Consider the following 22,401-nt stretch of genomic DNA (forward strand, 5'->3'; position numbering starts at 1 on the left):
GGGCCACCATCGGCGTGGACTTCGCCCTCAAAGTCCTCAACTGGGACAGCAGGACACTGGTGCGCCTGCAGCTGTGGGACATCGCGGGTAAGCAGGGCACCCGCTTCCCGAGTCCCAGCGGGGCACCCCGCGACTCCGCCCCTGGCCCCTGGCTTTCCCTCCCTCCGCCCTGAACTCTCTGCCTGTGTACTTTTAGAAGAAAGAGTTCAAGTGAAGTGGGAAAATGCCGTGGGTTGGGGTCGGGGAACCCTCGAGGGGAGCAGAGTGGGCAGCAGTGCAGGCCTTTCAAGGCAGGACAGCGCAGTGCATAAGCAACCGCCCAGCGTGGATGCCCTGCTAGGTTGGTGGGAAGCTCCCTGGACTGCCAAGAGTCGGAAAGGAGGCCCTACCTGCTCCCCAGGGCTCTCTGGCCTGACCAGCCACAAGAGCTGTTCCAGAAGTTTGAACTCTGAAGAATGACAAGATCATAATATGTCGGGAAGAGTTGGAGTGAGGGTTCCCGTGAAGGGGAGACAAGGTTCTTAGAAAGGCTGTTTGGAGGGGCCGCCAGCTCCCCTCCTTCAACTGTCACTGAAGTTCAGAGTGACTGAAAGATGTGCCAGTTAGGGGCACAATCCCAACTAAAAGCCTGGCTCCTTTCAGCCCGTTATTTATCACCCATCTTGGATCTGTCCTAGTTTGGGGAGGGTTTTCTCTCTCCTGACAAGATTAGGAAGTCAGGAAGACTATTCCAGAAGTTTTAACTAATAACAAGCCATGGACAAGAAAAGCTTGGATCTGAGCCCAGCCTTTGTGAGGGAAACTCCATTCCTCAAATAGCTTGCTCTAGGCTGGGTCACCCAGGTGAAGACCTGGGAAAGTTTCCCTGAAACTTTGTCCTCCCATTTCCCTCCCCAAACCAACACCTGCTTCTACCCCTGGCCTTCTCCTCCCCATTCCATAAATATTATACTGTTTCTCTGGCAAAGAGAATAATATAAGATTTATTCTCTTTGAGGAACTACACATTCCTCTTACTGCATTTATGAACAACTGTACTTTGGCTACTGTGGTGGGTGGAATGTGGGTATCTAAAACAGAGGGAAACTACTGGAAATTTTAATTACTGAAATGGTACCAAAGTATATCTTGTTCATTCATTGCAGAGGTTCAGTCAACCATGGAGCATTTGATTGAATGGGAGCATGGTTAGGGTTAGAGGGCACCTTAGAGCATCCTTCCTACAGACCCTTTCCCTAAAGTCCATCAAGGACATGAACTGGGGGCACAGTGGGAGGAACACAAAGCTACTGTCTGCCAAGTGCTCTTTTATAGCCCCTTACATATAAGGAAGTACTGAAGAATTATTAACTTTATACTCATTTACTTAAAGAGCAGATTTCTATATCTCAGATAAGAGAACACATATCAAATCCTCAGGGAAAGAGCGCTTTGGGCACTGTTTCTTCTTTCTCTACCAGAAACTAAAAGAACGTTTGAAAAGTCATCTTTTGAAGCCAGAGGTTCTTTCGAAACACTTCCTGCTGTTGCCCAGAGCATAAGTGAACATTATACTGCTTCTTGACAAAGCCATGGATTTTAAAGGTTGCCGTACCATGTGATAGTCATCATCCAGCAATCCTCAGTGTAGTTTTTCCACAAACATGATTTTAATCCTCTGTCTAGAAGGGCAGTTGACTTGTCTCATTCTTTATGTAAATTAGTACAGTATTTAGATACTAAATTATGTTTGAGGCCTACTAAAAGCCAAGAGTATGAATAACAAGATTTTTTTTTTTTTTTATGACATGTGCTTTTAAGCTTCAAGGTAAAAATGCTTCTATTGTTGACTTAAGAAAACAAGAGTTTTTCTTTTTGGGTATCACCTCTTCCCTTTTTGTCCTTGAACAGACCAACATAGCCAGGAAGGAGACCTGTCTATTTTTTATCACACTTGCCATAATGGGATATCCTTGCAATTTGCCTAAATCCAAAGCTCAAACTTTGCCAGGGAGGAAAAGCAGCATTTTACGATCTCTAAAAGGGATTTCTGGTTGTAAAGCTACTGTTGTTTCAACAGGAACTGTTGTACCATTCAGCAAGTACCCGTCAGCAATTAATAAAATTAGAGGCGAAATTATAAGGTAATTAGAAATTATTAGGTTCTTCTTCCAAGTAAAGTATTCAGACAGGGGGTCCTAATATAAAGATATTGAGAGACAATAACAGATTTGGGCTAAAGTTTGGGGAGCTATATCATTAATTGTGTTTGGTTTGAATATTTGAGTAACTAGAACCTTAGCTTGTGCCATTTGAATTTAGTAGAAATGATGTAATGAAGGCCACTCCAAAAATTTCCCCCAAGGCTAAACATACTTGCCTTATGCATTAATACAAAGTTGGATCATATTAGATTCTCAAAGAATAGGAATATTCCTTGATTGCAAAACAAGAGGTGGAGTCAGCCACTTGATATGACTAACCTAAGGGTTGGTGTTATTACTAGTTTCTTTTTATTATTATTCTTATTTTGGAGGCTTTCAAATTGGGTATGGGCATAAAGTAGTTATGCCAATAGTATGTGTCCTGGAAAGCTTTGGCAAATATAATAAGCAAGAATTGTTGAATGGTTTCTATAAATGTGGCCAGTCAGATTTAGTTAAACTTTTCAAATTAAGAATCATAGAACTTTTCAATTGTAAAACTTAATGAATATTTTTTCATGGCATTTTAAAGCCATGTTTTAAAATAAAGATGTAGTTTAATGCTATTTTTGTATAATACAAATTGCTGCCTCTTAAGTTCATACCTACTTTAAGACTGCTGCTAATACAGAGCAAATATACTAATATTAAGATTTTTAATTATATTTTAAAGAGAGCTGAATAAATGCACACTAAATTGAGATGTATTAAGAGATATCCTTGGTACTCCTTTCAAAGCTTAGTGTAGATAAATAATATTTGGGTAACTGTGATTTGTAAGACTTGCTACTAGCAACTATGGAATTTTCCAGGCAGATTTAAGTCCTAAAATAGGTTTGCCCATTTATACTTTAAATTTGATGTATTGATTGAAGTGATTTGCAACCTTTCTTTGGACCAAGGGCAAATTGGGAATAGTCTACTCTGAAGTTCATGTAATAATTTTTACCCAAACACAAAATGCATGCTTAGAAGACATTATAAATTATATAACACTATAAAGCCATATTTAAATTCATTTTCCCTCATTTCAGTTCCAATCCTAAAGCAGAATGTTGATCCTGATTGCCTTCATCCATCTTTACTTTGCCAATTGTAATACCTAGTAATTTCTTACCCTTTTTCATAACTTTCCATTAAACCTTCATGAGAAAGAATCTGAAATACTACCTTGGATGCTTTCCTGACCTTTAAGCTATCAGTCTGGGATATTAACGTTCAGTAATTTTCTAAATATGAAGAGTCAGTGTTTGGGAGAATTAGTCTAGGTAGTTATTTCTAATCTCTGTCTCACACAGATACTACAGTAATTTTCCTGGTGCTTATTGGTGCCTGATGACATACACTCATCTAAAAGGCTCTTTTCAAGCTAAATTACATATGAGTGATCAGACTCTTGTACAATCTTGCCATCCGAGCCTTATTGAGGCTCAATTATTGTGCTTAATTACAAAAAAAAAAAAAAAAAAAAGCCTGCTGTTCCACTTGACATGTTGAAATCTTTATCAGTTTCCAAGTTCTGAGACACCTTTGTGTCCACAGTCTGGGTTGTCATTCACAATTGCCCAGACAGATAGTTTATCAGTATAACAGCATAGTTGTATATAACTGTTCATTGTATAACTGTTCATTCTCCTGGTAATGATATGCTTGTGGCCTTTCCCTTCTGAATATGTTGCCATTCTCAGTAGCCTCAATCAGCCCTTTATGTTGAAAGATACTCAGGTTAATAGAGACAGTGGAATGCTGATAGGAAGTTCTAAAACTTCCTTTATTCCCAGAATTTTGCCTGCAATGTCTCTCTTCTGAACTGCATTATAGGCTCTAGATGCCCCAGAGTATAAACAGAGAAGTATACTAACTTGAACAAGAAGACACGGGTAAAAATGATATAGAGACATACTTCATGATTCTGAGATAGGAATACAATAAACTTGATAGTATAGGAGGTTTGGGTTCACTAGTAAGATCAATAGTAAAATTCTTTTATATTTTCAACAGTCTGATTACCACTAAATGGGAGCATATAACTCATTGCAATAATCACTATCTCCTCCTGTTTTTAATTTGGAATTTAGTTATTATACTTCTCTACTTATGAGACTAGAAATTCTTAAGTAGATAGTTTTGGATTGGGTACATCATTTTCTGTATATTGTGAAAAGCTATTTCTAAACCATGCACTCTTCTGCCATGTAACAAAGTTGTATTATTGGTATATGGTTGTAGCACACACTGTGGAAAAGCAAGGCAGTAATTATAGATGTTTTCTAACCTGTAAGCCATGTATTATTATTCCAGGGCTGGAGTATTATTTTAAAATGTATTTCAGGATAAACTTTATACATGGAATTTTCTATAATACTCATTCTGTTTTATAATGTACCCAGAATTTTATTTTATTTCTGTATGATGAGGCCAAAGACCAGGAGCCAATTGACATTGAAAGTATTTGGTTATTGACACAGTTCCATAGATGAGGAGTCATACTATGCAATACAGGGCCACAGGAAGAAGTACCAGGGACCATTGCCCAGGTAGAAAGAGTATGTGGAATCTGAGCAAGGGTTTATAAGCTAAGCAAGTTTGTGATTGGATAATTTGAGTAATTTCAATGGTCTCTGAGATGTTCTGATAGACTCCTTGTCTGAAACCTGTCCCTGGGGTGATTTAGGGCAGGGAAATAATGTCCTAGTCTACAGGAGCCTGATAAGTGAAGACTGATGGGGACTTATATATTTAGGATTGGTTGGTTTGCATATGAAAGGTGTGCTTGCAGTCATGTAGTTTGCAATCTGTACACATGAGTAAATTCTGGTAGGGGCAGTACCTCCCCAGGCCTGCAAGGCCTTAAGATGTCAAAGCATCATAAAATATAGAAAATTAAAAATTATTACATATTGTTGGCACATACTGAAGTAGATAGAAAGAAGAAATGCTCTTGTGAAGAAAGAAAATTTGAAGACCTTAGGCTTATAGCTCAGGAATAGCATAATCTTAAAATGGTGAGCACTTCACACTTAATCAATACTTAGGTTATGGAGAGCAGGCTAAGTAGGCAATTTCATATTCTGTTACAAGATCTTTTCTGAATGGTGAGAATAATGTATTCATATAAATGCAAGGAAATTTCTGGAGGGTGAGACAGAGGACCAAGGAAAGGTGCTTTAGCATCCTTTCAGTTGCATTTTCAAACGCCTTTTGCATTTTATGCTCAAGTTAGCTAAGCATAGGTCTTCACTCTTTTGAGAGAGACAACCACAGAAAAATAACTGGATTGCGAAGATTTCATTCAGAACTTCTGTTGATTTTTCTGACAGTTGATCTACATTATCTTCTTTCCCATTACTTCCACACACTTCTCTCCACACATTTTTTCTTAGCATCTTCTACAGTGGTTTTTGGTTCTTTCTTAAAATTATTCCAAGAGTTTAAGTGTTCTTAGTGTGATTATATGGTACCTCTTCCATCAGAATCATTTGAGGTGCTTAAGATGCAGATTTTTAAGCATCTACCATGTCAACAGATTTGACTTCATCTGATAAACATGCCTGTGCATGATGGTTCAGCAGGAGAGGAGCTACTTCTTTCATACATAAGTCTATGGTTGGGAATTCCGGGACTGGGAGCAGCACCACCAAGTCTTCATGGACAAAGGCAAGCTTTTCACCATTGGACTATCCTTAGACTATGTCCTTTGCCTCTGTAGTCTGATCAAATGGACATGGTCTCCCCAGATAAAATTCTGTGAAGGGAAGTTGGGATAGGCAACTAGCAATCCTTCATGACTATCAAATCAGAATTCCTGGAGTCTAGAAAACTGCAATCTGCCGAGCACCCTGGGCAAGTCTGATCTTTACTGCAATTAAGAAGCATTGTTCTGCATTTGGTTTTGCTTCCCCTTTACATCTTGCCCATCTTCTTGAGATGCTCCAGTTCTGCACTTACCAGACAAGCTCCCTGCTGCCAATACTCCCTCACATTCTCTCCGTGACCTATCAGTACCTTTCTCAGATTCATAGCAACTCCCAGAAGTGGCATCACATCCTCATCCTGCATAGCCATCAGGAGTTTCTAGTTAAGGCTGGTATATGGATACAAGAGGGACTTTCAGGACAGAGACAGGATAATTTTGCTCCTGTGGACTAAATGTGTCTCATAAGGAAAAGGCTATTATGAGTTTGGACACCAATCAGTAAGTGATTTTGATTTGGATAATTATTCATTTATAACCAATGGCTAGATTATAACCAATAAGTGGTAGCTTATTGTAAATACTTCATTCCAGAAATGCACAATGAGATTTAGGGATTTTCTTTGAATAACTTTCCATTTATTAACTAGGAACTATACATTTTCAGTGAAACACTTTGAGTAGTAATGTGTAGCTTGGTAATCCTCAGTGGATGGGAAAAGATAAGTGTTTGTAGTTGGAAAACTAGCTAGCCATCCCCTTATCCTAGCATTTTGATTGGGTTTGGGTTATGGGATTTATATTTTGAATTTCAACTAACATTAATAGAAACTTTTTAATTAAATTATTTATTTATTCTAATTTGTTATACATGATGGCAGAATGCAGTTCATTTCATACTTTACATATGGAGCACAATTTTTGAAATCATTGATTGTACACAAAGTATTTCCACACCATTCATGTCTTTATACATGTACTTAGAGTAATGATATCTAACTCATTCCACCATCATTCCTACCCCTTCACCCCCTCCTTTCCCCTCCCTCCCCTTTGTCCTATCTAATGTTCCTATATTCCTCCCATGCCCCCTGCCCATCACCATTATGAGTCAGCATTTTCATATCAAAGAAAACATTCGGCCTTTGGTTTTTGGGGATTGGCTTACTTCACTTAGCATTATATTCTCCAACTTCATACATTTACCTAATCATATGGGAGCATGAATATAAAATTTAGAGACAGATATTAAATATCTAAACAAAACCAGTGATGAAAATCCCTAGAGAAAATATCTCTAACTTGTTTTTCTGATAACAGAAGAATTTAATATTTTTCTTATCATATCTGAAGGGAAATACTTTCATTTTTAGGATTTTTATTAGCTTTGATGGAGATAAAGCAAATAGTTTTGTATATTGTCTTTAACTTAATGGGAATACATATTCTTGGAAACACTAATTTTGTTGTCTTTAAGTTCTTCTTTTGTTAGTTACTGTACTTTGAACCTAGGGATGGTTTACCACTAAGCTATGTTCCCAGTTATTTTTATTTTTTTATTTTGAGACAGGGTCTTGATTTCTTTTTTTTGATGATGTTCTATTTATGTTTTTTTTAGATTGTTATTGTTTTGTTTTGTTTTCTGTGCTGGAGATCCAACCCAAGGTTTAGTGCATGCTAGGTGAGCACTCTACCACTAAGCTACATCCCTACACTGATGTTCTTTTTTGGTCGGGGGTTAACAGGGATTGAACTCAGGGGCACTCAACCACTGAGCCACATTTCAAACCCTGTTTTTTGTTTTATTTAGAGACAAGGTTTCACTGAATTGCTTAGTGCTTCACTTTTGCTGAGGCTGGCTTTGAACTCACAGTCTTCCTGCCTCAGCCTCCTGAGCTGCTGGGATTACAGACATGTGCCCCTGTGCCTGGCTCTGATGCTCTTCTTAGTGCCATTCTTATTGGGTATCTCTGATTATTAAGGTAAACATTTCAATTATTGCCAACACGTGTAGAATAGGTTGTGTGAATATTTAAGTATCTTTTGCGCCTGTGGACTAGCACGGTGCTCTGTTTCTCCTCTTTTTTGTGCTAAGATGTCCAGTTATAATCACAATTCCTTCCTCCAAAGAAGGCAGCAGCACACTGTTCACAGGTTAAGACATTATGACAGTCACTAGGAATGTGCTGTCAGTACTCCAACAGCATGTGGATGACAATAATGTCCCTAATATTAGTGACTAATGCACTCTGCAAGAGAAGGTCATTCCTTTGCTTCTGTGGGTAAAGCCCAGCATGACATACAGAAGGAGATATGACTTCTGTAGTAGCACTGTGCCATCCTTAAGCAAGTCACTCTTAAATGCTCACACTGAAGAGGGTCTGTGGACACACAGGCCACATGCAGAAATGCCTACTGCAGCAAACATCTGACTCAGATTAGACAGCATAGTAGATGACAAATCAACCCAGTAAATTCAGGTAATTTCTTCTCCTGGGAATTTATTCTCTCATCTATAAAATAAGAGAGGTCAGACTAGATAATTTGGGGTGCCTCCCTGTTATTGTTAGTCATGACCATTCCAGTACTGCTCAAAGAAGATGTTATTGGTTAGATATCTTCCTAAACTAACCTGAACTCATTCAACAAACCTATTATGAAAATGCTCCCCAAGGTTCTGATTAAGCAAGCTTTAACTTTGCACATGTGCACCCCAATGCAGCAAAATTCATGAGTGTGTTTCATAAACATAGACTTCCTCCACTACCCAGCCTCTCCTGTCACAAGACTTCACCGGGACTCAACCCAGGACATTCAGCATGGCAGAAATTGCCTGCATTTTGGTAAAGTGTGTGTTCCCTTCTTTCGATTATTTATTGAGTTTTCACCTTCTTCTGTGGAATTCTTGAGAGTTTTTAAATGTACTTACTCCAAGTACAAATCTTTTTCAGATTTTTTTTTAATCTCCTAGTTACTTTTCATTTGCTTAATTGACACTTTTTCGATTTGACATAGTGTAGTTGTTAAGACAAAGCAGCTGATATGAGGGATGTCAGGGAGATTTAAATCCTCACCTTGGGATCTAAAGAAAATTGATTAACATTTATCAGAAAGTTTATATGAATAAATTTTAACATCATTTAGTGTGATTAATAAAAGGAATTACTTGAGATTTATAGGTGCTTCACTAAAAAAAGCAGTAGTCACCAAAGCTTAGTCGTTCTTTGTAACATCTGGATGTTTATACTTTTCTTTTACTCATTTGCCACCCTATCCTCTTTGCTAGATTAAAAGGATAGTCCAAAGAAGTAACTTCTTATAACTATGTAAATATCTTGAAATCTTAATCCTTTGATGTTTCTTAATCTATCTTAATGATGCTATGATTCTTGCCATGATTCTTCTTGCAGTTACTCTTCCTGTCCTTTCATGTTCAATAATTAAAATGCCTAAAAATGGAAGTGGCTGGTGATTCTTATCTTCAGTAGAAATTGAAGTCTGAACCATTTTAATGCACCTATATGTAGTTTTTCTGAAGAACAGTGATTTTGACTTTGAATATTTGAAATATCCTGGGTTGGCATGCCCTCTATGATTATTATATGTATGTTTACAGAAAATGGTGCAATGTTAACTTTTTATAAATATTAGCCTTTTGATTAAATGAACTCTATAGCTGGCTGATGTGATTTATCTTACCAATAAACTATGAATTATAATATCAGGGTTTTATATGTGTCCATTTGTCAGAATAAAATTCTGACCTTTGGACTATAGTAATACTACTTTAGATACACCCATGTGAGGAGTTTCCACAAAGCAAGTGAACTATAAATGTATTCAGATAGCTTGACAGTTGTCATATTCTTCTTCCCTATTCTATAAAGCAATATATAACATTGTATGATGCACTGTGGTGTTTGGAGGAGAAAGAATTTTGTAATTTAAGGTAGCTTTTCATTTGTGGGAATAAAGTGTAGATTAAAATTGCATCAGTAAAAGACAGATAAAGCTTGTTTATCATCATGTGTTTTAACAGGAAAATATCCTATCATAGATTCAGGAGTTATAAATCTTAGACTCACATTGATTTCTATTAACCCCCTCCCAGCCTAGTCAGTAATTTGACACCTGAAACAAGTCAAAAGTAGCTACAAGATAGTTGAGAATCTTAACCTAGAGGCTTGAGGAGTCAGAAGACCTGCATTAGTTGGTATTATAATTTTGTCTGTCTTTTTACCTGTCAGTTGAAGATAAGCGCCTTTCTATGTGAAAGGTTAGTGTGGTCACAGATTGTGAGACAATGCTTTGTAATAATCCTGCGTGATGCATGAACAAAAATATAGGAAGGAACATAATTTATCCAGAGTGCTTACCATAAGTTGAAATATTTTCAAATGTCAATGAGATTTGAAGAACTCTGCAATTTATCCTGCTTATAATCACAACCAATTGCCACTTCTTGTTCTGAAACTGTAGGTTCTCATGTGTCTGCATCCTCTAGGAGCTCAATTTTGCCTGTTGACTCAGAAGAGGGTTTAGCCTCGAGATGTGAAGGAAAGATGAGAGCATGAGCTACTTAATCTCCTGTCTAGTTCTAATCATTCTGACCAGCATTTGACCACTGCCCTTATCTCCTTCCTGCAAACTCAATTTTCTGCTATTCTTGTCTGTGCCTCCACTTCAAGCTTTCTGTTTTCCTCAATTGTTTACCCTCTCTTAGACTAAAAGGAGAGAATGAAGAAATGACCAACTTTGTAGCCTTCAGTATTGTCATGTTGAATTCATCACATATGTGTTATACACACACAGAACACAAAACTAGTTAATGATGTGTTCAAGCAAATTGCCAGCCTCTTCTGCTTTGCAGGTCCTGATTCTGTATGGATGACCTTAATCTCACTGGTTTATGTTGCTCTGGAATGGGAGGTATTTGCTGACAGTATTATTATTTGGGCATGGGGTCAGACCTAAATATGACTCTTAAGAATTAAGAGTGTTGGGGCTGGGTTGGTAGCTCAGTGGTAGAACGCTTGCCTAGCACGTGTGAGGCACTGGGTTCAACCCTTAGCACCGCATAAAAATAAATAAATACAACAGAAAAAAAAAAAGAATTAAGAGTGTTTACTCTATTTTTATATTTATTTCTAGGGCAGGAGCGATTTGGCAACATGACCCGAGTGTATTACAAGGAAGCTGTTGGTGCTTTTGTAGTCTTTGATATATCCAGAGGCTCCACTTTTGAGGCAGTCTTAAAGTGGAAAAATGATCTGGATAGTAAAGTTCATCTTCCCAGTGGCAGCCCTATTCCTGCAGTCCTCTTAGCTAACAAGTGTGACCAGAAGAGGGATGCTGCCCAGAGTCCTCTCCAGATGGACCAGTTCTGCAAAGACCATGGCTTCACTGGCTGGTTTGAAACCTCTGCCAAGGTGAGATCTGCTCTGGATGAATCTGCCCTTCTGCTTACCTTCTCAGTTTGAGCCTTAACTGTTAAATATTTAGATGGATTTCTGTGAAGGGTTTTCAGAGGCCAGAAAAAGCAACACATGGGTATATTATAGCTTTCCCCATTCTGTATCAGGAATGCTTAAAAACTGGATAACGGGGAAGTGAGTCAAAGGCCAGCCGAATATTTGCATTAAAACGAAAATGAGTAAATCAAGCAAATCAAGTGACATTTTCTGTGAGGTTTTTTTAATGGACATACTTCTTATGCTACTAGTGTGAGAGATAAGGTATATTGTCAGTTACAAGAATTTTTGACTTTTACAAAAGGCTTGAAGAATGTGGAGACATGCCTCTGGTGAAGGTGTATGTCATATAGAGGATAAACAAAGACATTGAACGGTCAGCAAGCATATTTATTCAGAAGATGTTTGAAAAGCTTTAGATTAACTGTGTAGGAAAGATTGGAACAAGAGGAAGCTGTCAATGTACGTGTCAAGCTTCTTCATGAATAGTATAGTAGAATTTTTGTCTTCCATTGTTGGGAGCTGGATGAAATGTTTGTTTGAAGGGGAAAACCTAGTAAAGTGAATTTTCAAAAGCTTAACCATCTAGGTGTATAAAAAAAGGAAGGTGAAAATGAGAAGTACAAAATATGGGGAAGGTTGGGTGCAGCGGATGTTTCTATAAGAGGGTTAAATAGAATAATGATGATATTTGTGAAAATCCTGTAATGATAAGCACCAAATCCTGAATTTGATGTTCATAATAGAGTTCCAGCTTTTAGAATGTGCTCCGTAGGTTTCTTTTATGTATAAGAATGTGTGTGCATGTGTATCATTGTTCCTCCAAATCACCTCCCTCTTCTGGAGACTGAACGCTAGTTTACTTTTGGTTTTACTAGAAACTTCCCTTTAAATGAAAGATAATTTGATGTCAGTGGTGATCATAATGATGAAAGACTCTACTGAGGGGTCACCTTGGGATGTTAAGTGATGGTGGAGTCTCAGGACAAAAAGAGTGTCTCCTGGAGGCAGGAGTGTGCATACCTATGCCACAGACTCCTTGTTTAGATAAATATGCATCTGACTTTTTTTCACAAATGAAAAATTGCATCACAAGAAAGATGAAGTCCTGAGATGGTGCATCAGCACTCATCTGGCAGGAAGGATGAAGTGTCCAGAGGAAAGGATTCCAAAGAGAAAGAATTTTTCAGGGCTACAGCTCTGTCCTTAACTTTCTAGCTTCATTAAAAAGAAAAAAAAAAGCATAATAGTACATGAAAATGTTTATGCAAGCATATCATTTGGTTGTATAGTTTTTCTATATTGCAGATAAAATTCCACTTTAAGTTTTATTTGGCTTAATATTTCAGCTAATAGGTGGATATTTTCTCCCAGAAACTACATGTAAGGTGTCATAAATGATGATGTCACGTGATGTATAATTTGAGAGTGTGTAAGCAATCTGCTTTGTTATATTTACAAATGAAATTACATGGATAGGTGAGGAGAAAATTGGTTAAAAGGGTCAGGTATGTTCTACGCTTCCCTACAAATATATTAAAAATGGCTTTTAAAGAATTTCCTGTGTAATAAGCCAGGAATCTTCAGAAAGTAAAACAGTAACATGAATTTTAAGTTAAAAATTTTGAGTCAAGCTTCAAGTATTGCCTAAGTGTCATTAATAGTTATACTTTAGAGCCAGCCATCTGATTTTTGCTTGGATTCCAGTGGTCAGCATTCTAATAGGAATACAGCCAAAAGACAATTTGAATTTGTGAATTTCATCCTTTCCCTTTTATGGAAAAACACCACCATTTTCTGACTTTAAACTTTGAGATTGATTTTACTAAAATATGGAAATTTGTATGGGAATTATAACCAAATGCAGCTAGAGAATTTTATAATTATTGATGTGATGGATATGATGTGGATTGGATAACAGTTGGACATCTGAAGATCTATATTTCTACTAAAGTTAATTCTTATCTTGGGAACAAAGTTTTAAAAAGCTATTGATGCTATGAAAGAAACCTAAACAAATAGCACAACTCTTCCAGGTTTCCCTGGTCTGAGAAAGGGAATACAAATAGTGAATCTCATGGTATTGAATTCAGTTGGAGATTTCAATATAAACATGTTTCATATATAAATATGTATAGTTCCATATACATATATACACACATATTTATAAAGAGAAATTAACAGAAAAGTAAAGATGTGTGTGTGTGTGTGTGTGTGTGTGTGTGTGTGTGTGTGTTTAACTAGCTCTATCTGCTGAGAGGGGTTGGAAGCAATGACACTGTAATATTAGTGAACCTACCTAGTCCTCAGAAATTTTTTTTTGAATAGTTTTGAAGTAAAAAGACTTAGGATGACTGGAAAAATAATTGACTCCATGGCTGGGGGAACTGACATGTAAAGATGTACCTGAGATGTTCTATGGTTCCAGAAACTAAAAAAGGATTCACCAGATGTGAGGCATGTCACAAAGACATGGGAGCCTGCATATAAGAGCAACAAAGTAAAATTGAAGCAAATAATCCATAATATGCATAAATAAATGTTAAATACTTGAAGAAGAACCTTTCCTTAACAGTGGAGTCTCAAATAATAAATGTAGAAGGAATGATGGAATTAAAAAGTCAACTGTTAAACCCTGCAGTAATAATAATTGTTTTAAGGAGGAAATAATAGATCTAACAACAGTGAGGAAAAGCATGGTGAGAAACAGAGTACTTACGTATTTGCACTTACTGAGTACAAAGGGGAAAGCTGGTAACATCTTAGTTGATAACAAGCCTGGCAGCATGACATTAATTCGTGTGTCTCCTGATAGTCTGAGAAGGACACAGGCTCCTGTCTTAGTCCTGCCAAGAAAGTAAAACTTGAATGATAAGGAAACATCAGGCAGGCTCAGAATGAGGGGTATTCTCTGGCTAGCGGTCTCCAAGAGGGCACTGAGGAACCATTCCAGATGAAAGGAGCCCAGGGACACGTGGCAACAGAATATAGCTTGTGGAGCTGCGTCAGAAACAGGCCTTGAGACAGTTGGTGGAATTTAAGTAAGGTTGATAGATTAAGGTTGACACAATAATGTTATCTCATTTCCTGATTTCAGAAGTTGTACTCTGGTTTATCTAAGCTGTTAACTTTTGAGGAATGAGTGAAGAGTATACAGTAAATCATACTATTGTGATATTTTGCAAAATCTGGACTTATTTTATAAAGCAAGAACAGTATTTGCTATGTGCTGCTTATTATGTGTTCTCTGATAACTTCTAAAATAGTCACACAAATGCTGTGATAGCTAATAATTCCTTAGGATATCCTTAATGGACATCACACTCACAACATCATTTCAGTCTAATTTATGCATGACAACTGAAAGTAGCAATCTGTACGCACAGATGGAGGAGCAAGCAGTGTGGTACATTTTTTTATGTGTTTTGAGCCCTTTCACAGTTTTCTTCTTAATATATACTGAATATTTGAATTACATCTTTGTTATGGCTTGGATCTAGAATGTCCCCCAAAGTCTCACATGTAGAAAGCTTGGTCCCCAACGCAGCAGTGTTCAGAGGTAGGGCCTTTAGGAAGGTGATTGCATCATGGGAACTTCAGCTACATCAGTGGATTAATCCATTGATTGATTCATAATTTGAATGGATTATCGGGAGGTGGTGGAAACTCCAGGAAGTGGGGTATAATTGGAGAAAGTAGGTCACTGGGGCTGTCCCCTGGAAGGGTGAATCATATTCCTTTCTCGTTTCTGCTTCCTGGCTGCCATGAGGTAAGTAGCTCTCCTCTGCCACACCCTTCTGCCATATAGTGTTCTGCCTTTCCTCAGGTCCAAGTCATGGAAATCAGCTGACCATGGACAGAAACCTCTGAAATCATGAGCCAAAATAAATCTTCCTTTAAGTTGATTTTTTTTTTTTCAGGTGTTAGTCACAGCAATAAAAAGCTGACTAACACAGCATTCAAGGGCACTGATTTTCTAATCTGAATGCCTTCCATCTATGTGTCAACCCAGTGCATCTCCACAGGGCACTGCTGCTCATTTGAAAGTAGAACAGGTGGAGAGGTATCCCTGCTAGTCGCCCTGCAGCTGAATAGATGACCCCTAGGTTGGCTTTGGTTGTTGTTGCCAACATCTGTAGGATCATATTTACATTTTCAACCATTGAGGTAGCACATTGAGCCTCAATGACAAAAGTTACAACAGGAACATCAAATAGGGTGTCCATGCTAAAAAGAAGAGGGTTCTTTTCATAGACACATGACTCAGTGGCATTGAACTCTTAATGTGTACTTTATTACTAAAGAAAATGGTAGCTGGTATACTTACAGTGCCCCCTCTGGCAAATTTCCCTAGTTGTCCTTAGTACTCAATGCTTTACTCTAAGAATGGACCAGACCACTGATTCTGTTCTTTGCTTCTGTATTACAGGATAACATAAACATAGATGAAGCCGCCCGGTTCCTTGTGGAGAATATTCTCACAAACCACCAAAGCTTTTCTAGTGAAGAAAATGATGAGGGCATAATTAAACTGGATCCGAAGAGCATGACAGAAGCACGCAGATCCCAGTGCTGCTGACGTGGCTTCTGGTTCTCATGTGCCTGCCTCAGTCCTAAGCATGTGCCCAAGAATGGTGATCAGTAACCCTCTGCACTGTTAATCTCCCCACAGGTGCACATCACAGTGCAACTCCACAGGGCACTGCTGCTCATTTGAAAGTGGAACAGTTGGAGAAGTATCCCTGCTAGTGGCCCTGCAGCTAAATAGATGACCCCCACCTAGGCTTTTGTTATCGTTGCCATCATCTGCAGGATCATGTTTACATCCCTTTAAACAGCTCTGTAAATGATTTCAATGGTAGCTCTTAGTGTAAATGCTCGGGGTGGTAATAAAGCTTCCCTGTGGTGTTCCTTCCATTTTGAGTATGTCTTTGTCCCCATATTCCATCCTCACTCTACAAAGAGGGTGTTAGATACAAACGCTTGGAAGTTCATGTTTAGTAACTTGATTTCCTCTTTCTTTTTTTTTCTTATTTTGGTACTGGGAATTGAACCCAGGGACACTTAACCACTGAGTCACATCCTTAGCCCTTTTTATATTTTATTTTGAGATAGAGTCTCACTAAGTTGCCAAGGTTGGCATTGAACTTACAATTTTCCTGCCTCTGCCTAGAAAGTCAGGGAGATTCCAGGCGTGCTCCACCATGCTTGGCTAGCAATTATATTTTCTATTCAGAACTTCAGTACTTTATGTAAAATTGTTACCCTTAATTATGCAATTATAGCAGTCATGGCTGGTGTAGAATGGGTCACACTCCCCCTTTAACACTTTAAGGTGCCATTCCTAATTACTCAGAAAGTGTTCCCGCAACACCTGTATGTTGGATGCCTCCTTCGGATTTGTTTGCTGTCACTTAGAAACAATGTAAATGACCATTTCTTCTCTCCTCTCTCCTTGTGTGCTTATGCTGCTCCCCAAGGGCCTCCTTGACTGGCTGTTGGAATTTGCTCTAACCAGAGTTAGGCTTTGCAGGTCTGTAATGGCAATGGTCACAAGGCAGCTATTTTCAGAGTACATAAAATTATACTTCAGCTTCTATATTGTGAGATGTGAAAGAAACTAAGTCATGTTAGTTTTTGTAGAAGATTTTAGACATTTAAAATATAATGCTTGAGAAACCTACGGCCGATTCACAATATTTCTATTACCACTTAACCCAAAGGAGGAAAAGAATAAATATTTTAACTAAAGCCCATGTTTTAAACTAATGTTCTAAGAAGATACTTTCTGCCTTAGAAAACTTTGTGTCTGTTCACTTTTGCTGTTTATTTATTTTTTTTTAATTTTTATTTATTTTTATTGCTTAATTTTCAGCGGACACAACATCTTTGTGTGTATGTGGTGCTGAGGATCGAACCCGGGCCTCACGCATACCAGGCGAGCGCGCTATCGCTTGAGCCACATCCCCAGCCCTTGCTGTTTATTTTTGAAAGATATATTATGTGAAAGCTCCAACTTATTTCTTTCAAAGAAATGTTAAAGGTCTTTGTGTCCTAGTCCAAAAGTAACACAAAATGAGATGTTGGCCAAATTTGTCTCATTTTTTAAGTGAACTTAGTAGAAAAGATCCTTACATTTTTTGAGAATAGGGAGAAAACCAACACAGGCCTGCATTTGCACTGACAGGTGTGTTCTGTCAATAAATAGAAGTTGCTCTTGGCCATAAGGCATAGATCATTCTGTTCCTTAAACCCAAATCACACAGATGATCTCTTTAGACAGGTGTTCTACATAGAATCAGAATTTCTGAGGTAAAGAAATAGAAGATGTTGATTTAATTAATAATCATAATTCAACTAGTATTGTGTTAATCTCATGTCATGAAATTACCAATGGTCTAATCTGCTACATGTATGTCAGTAATTCAATAATATTTCTAAAAGTGATTGTTGTCAAAAATTGTAACTTTTCAAGGTATAATTTGTTTCCTGAGAAACATATGAAACATTCATATTGCTTAATGAAAATTCCTTCAGGCCTGCAGAGTTAGCTTTCTAAGGATGGAGCTCAGAAGTATATTTTTACAAAAAAAAAAAAAATCTGATGTTCTTGTTGAAAACTTCCTATATTTAATAGCATTAGTAAAATGTTATTCAGTTTAAAATATATGGTATTAATCAAAACATGAATACTCAAAATATAGCACTTTCTTTTCCGCTTATAAATCATTGTTATTATAAAGTCTGAATACTTTGAACAATGGAAAAGCAGTAAAAATTTGCTTTCATGAACTGAATGTAACAGAGACTTAGGGTTTTGACCGGTTAGAGTTATCTCCAAGTATTGTTGCTCCCACCAGTTAACCCTTTGGGGATAAAGTAAGTCACAATTCAGTCTCACCTCTCAACATGATATAATGTGGAAATTAGTTTAAATGTAAACATAAGAAAAATAGTACAAAAACTTTGGCATGGATGGAGAAAGTTTGATGTTAAGATCTTTTTACATTGTCAAATGCTAAAAGCCAAAGAGGAAAAGACAAATACTTTTGATTACAACAAATTATCTTCTGGAGCAAGATGAAATAAGCAAAGTTAAGCAACAGACAAAAGAAAATAAATTAATCTCTCCAATTTGGTGAGGCTTAACAAAGGCAATGAGTAAAAATGGGCAAAGGATGCAAAAACCACCATTTTTACAGAAAAAGTATGCATGTGTCAAATATTAGTAAGGAAAAAAGTAGAAAATAAAGCCAGTAATATTAGATTCATAAAAATGTGTAAGTTTGATTATGTCTTTCATATTCATGTACATATATAAAAATAGGTACTCATATATTGCTGTTGAATTTAATTTATCTAAATAGATGCTACCAAGTTTTCTCCCCAAACTGCTATTCAGTTTACCTTAACTAGTCCATGTCTTACCAAGAAGTGAACCTGTTAATCAATAGGGAAATATACTTCAAAACCAAATCCCTTCCTGATCCAGAAAATTTCTCTGTAGAGATATAAGATAAATGAGTGTTTTATTATTGAATAAGTGTTAAATCAAAATGTGATGCAAATTACAGGAAATCCAATAAGAGTTTGCAAAGACAGAGGAAATTTCATTCTTTTATATATTCAGGCTACAGTTATCTCCATCAGGGAGATTCAGCACATTACATATCTCAATATAAACAATAACTAGTCCTCCATCAAAAGGACTAAGCAGTTCATCCTAAATCCACTTAGAAATTAGATGATCATCCTTATTAGCCAGCTGTTTTTATCTAAAGGAAAGATTAGTTTCTCAGGGCTGTATGAGAAAAGGTAGGTTTGTGACTTTGTGTGAGGTACTTACCAGGTTCAAGGCTTCTACCCCACCCACTATAGAAGCTATGAAGTAGAGGACTATCCTCCCTGATGATCACATTTCAGAGATGGACTCCCAGGTCCTCAAGAAAGCTAGTGAGTGGCTAAGTTAGTTTATAAAAGAATTAGCACATTTCAAACAGAGAAATAACTTGAAACGTTTTTAATATAACAGAAAAGGATGTTTAAGAGTCTCTTCCCCTTCATTTTCAACACAGGGAATTAAGCTTAACATTTTAAAAGTATTTGTTCTTACTGTCAACTGTGGATAAGTACCTTCTTGGGAGTATACGGGGAAGAAGATAAAGAAGTCTCTTCACCACAGCATTGCTTATATACATTTATGGGAAAAAATAGAAACAATCTAAATGCCCTTCTGTAGGAAAAAAGTAAAAACAGTCAATGCTATATCCATAGTAGGAGATATTGTACAGTAGTGTGGTAACATTTATATAAAAATATGTATAAAGAATTTAAAGACTTAGTGAGCCATCTGGAAAGGTTGCATTTGCCTCAGAGAGGTGACAGAATTGGTGATGTTGGTCAAAGCCGAGTTTAGCTTTAGACAATGTTTACATTTTCATGGCAATGGATTACAAGTGTTATTGACAATTTATTTTACCCTAATCACAGTGTTTTCTACACTATCATTGGAATGGAAAGAAGCAATTCCATTTGGAACATAGTGCTTTAAAAAAACAAAAAGTAGTTTGAATTATACTATTATACTATTTTTTTACTACATTAATCACATCATCACTGATTTTACCCATCCCAGATATTACATATCTGGTTTATTTAACAAATCTGTTAATTGCTTAAAGATTAATAGCACAAAATATCAAACTTAGAATTAAAGTGTATGTCTACATTTCCATGGGGTGAATTTTTGTTGTTCATTTTAGAGAGTGTTCAAAGACAGACAACTTCCATTTGAAGAACAGGATTTATATGCATGTAAAACCACCTTATGTTTTTCCTATATAAGCTTCTATTTTGAAAGATGAACCTGTGAAGACATGATTCAAGTTCTGGAAGTGTAGCTTAATGGTGGAGTTCTTGCCTAGCATGGGTTTAATCCCCAGCACTGAAAAAAAAGAAAAGAAAAAGAAAAATTTAAATTTCTGTTTCTTTATGTGGTGCATATATGGGAGAGGAGAAAGATGAGATGATCAGTTGTAGAGTTACATTTAAAGGACTACTGATTCAATTTACATATTAGTGATTCAATCCACTATTTCTGAAAAGTCACTTTAATACCTGGTATTCTCCAACACTTCCATTGACATTTCCCAAACCAGATTCATCAAATTCATTGTTTTTCAGTCTTCTTACTGCTGTCAAAATGGCTCTGAATTTTTATTTTTTTGTATTGATTTTTAAAAAATAAATGACAGCAGAATGTTTTACAATCATATTACACATATAGGGCACATTTTTTCATACCTCTGGTTGTATATAAAGTATGTTCACACCAATCCGTGTCTTCATTACATGACCATCACATTCCACCATCAGGCTCTGAAGTTTTAAATGTTTCTATATTACAATCTAATAAATTATGATTATGTTCTTGAGATAACATGCAATGGCCAGGCATTGTGGCACACACCTGTAGTCTCAGATACTCTGGAGGTTGAGATAGGAGAATTGCAATGAGGCCAGCCTGGGAATGTATGGAGAACCCTGGGAACGTATTTCAGTGACAGAACACACCTAGGTTCAATTTCCAGTACTGTACAAAATAAAATAACATGATGCTGTTTTGTAGTTGCATGATTATTTGCGTGAATTTATAGCATGCATTTATAGAACCTTTGCTTTTCTGTCTATAGTCTTAAGAGTCATGCTGTTAAATTGTGATTTGAGAGCCTAAAGAACTTTAAAGGAATACAGCAATTGCTTTAAATGGGGTCTTATAATAATGATTAAATCTAACTTCAATTTCAGTTCCATATTGCTTTTCTTGTCTATCTGTAGTGAAAGACTTATTTCTATGGATTTAGTTTTTTGTTGTTGTTGTTATTGTTGATTACAAACTTAAGTAGCCTTCAAAACCTTTTCTCTTATAGAAATACAGTGCCATTGTACTTTCATGCTGGTTTGATTCAGAATAATTTTAACAGCTAGAAGAAGAGTCTAATTTTTCCTAGCATAACATCTTTGAAAACTGAATATATTCTCAGACTGTTTTGTAGTACTATATAAACATTTTTATCTGATCTTATTTAACAGGAAGATGATTTGATGATAAATGCAATGCATGTACAGTATGGCAATAGTAGAGCTTATATGGAAAGGAATTACAGTAAAACAGAGACTTGATGAAAGGGTAGTTATGAAAGTCATTCCTCGGGGACATAAAATTGTAAGCCCAGAATGTTCTGAATTAATGGTAATAGATTAAGTAGAAACTAGCTTATGGTCAAATATTTAAACATCTTATACTTCATCCCAGTATCAGGTGAAGACTGAAGACTGATTGCTAAGTCTAGGCTAAGTTTAAAATGTTATGTTTTGATATTATTTGTGTATTTGTATATAAAAATATTTATTTCAATGCATTCTCATCACACATTTTTATTTCAGTACAAAAGTAATGTAAAATAAGTATTTCACTCTGCAAGAGATTTTCAAGGTATCTCACAACTTAATGAAGGCTCCCCAAATAATTTATTCCATGCCTGTTTTAATTCAGTTCTAAGATGAAACAAATTAAGCTAAATCCATACACAGTACATGAAATCCAATCCTGTGCCCAGTTCCTTAACTGATTTATGGCTCTCCTGACTTGTGGGTGCCAGACACAATGCTGATGTAATGACTAAGTTTAGTTAAAGCAATGCCCATGCATGAGCATGAACTACTATTGGATTATTAGCTCCCCAATACCATTGTTACATCTCAGAGGTGCTGACTACAGTTCTTCTCTCCTATAATTCCTTATACCATATACTAAATCAACAGAAAAAGAAGGGAAACAGATGCTTTCTTGTCTCATTAATGGGGTGGACAAGCTTCTAGGTGGCTACTGGAAATGATATTTTTGGAACTGCATATTATAAAAGAGTCTGTCTTTTAACCTTTACTAAATGACATATTTGTAGGTTCATTTTTGATGCTTCCTTGTTCTTTTCAAACCAAGGTTAATGATGAAGTTGAGAAGGGAAATGAAACGAGTTCTGTCAAGTGGAGT

At 36.7% G+C, this 22,401-nt stretch overlaps 1 protein-coding gene across 1 annotated transcript; it reads left to right on the forward strand.

The window, feature by feature from the left end:
- Positions 1-2: 2 nt before the first annotated feature.
- Positions 3-16,265, forward strand: Rab32 (RAB32, member RAS oncogene family; the record flags this gene model as incomplete). The annotated part of the gene is made up of 3 exons (XM_015497892.1): positions 3-87; positions 11,029-11,306; positions 15,778-16,265. Coding segments are annotated over 3 exons (513 nt in total), but the record flags the coding sequence as incomplete, so codon positions are not given.
- Positions 16,266-22,401: the final 6,136 nt, after the last annotated feature.

This window comes from Marmota marmota, unplaced genomic scaffold, assembly GCF_001458135.2.
Source record: "Marmota marmota marmota unplaced genomic scaffold, marMar, whole genome shotgun sequence".
Lineage (NCBI taxonomy): Eukaryota > Metazoa > Chordata > Mammalia > Rodentia > Sciuridae > Marmota > Marmota marmota.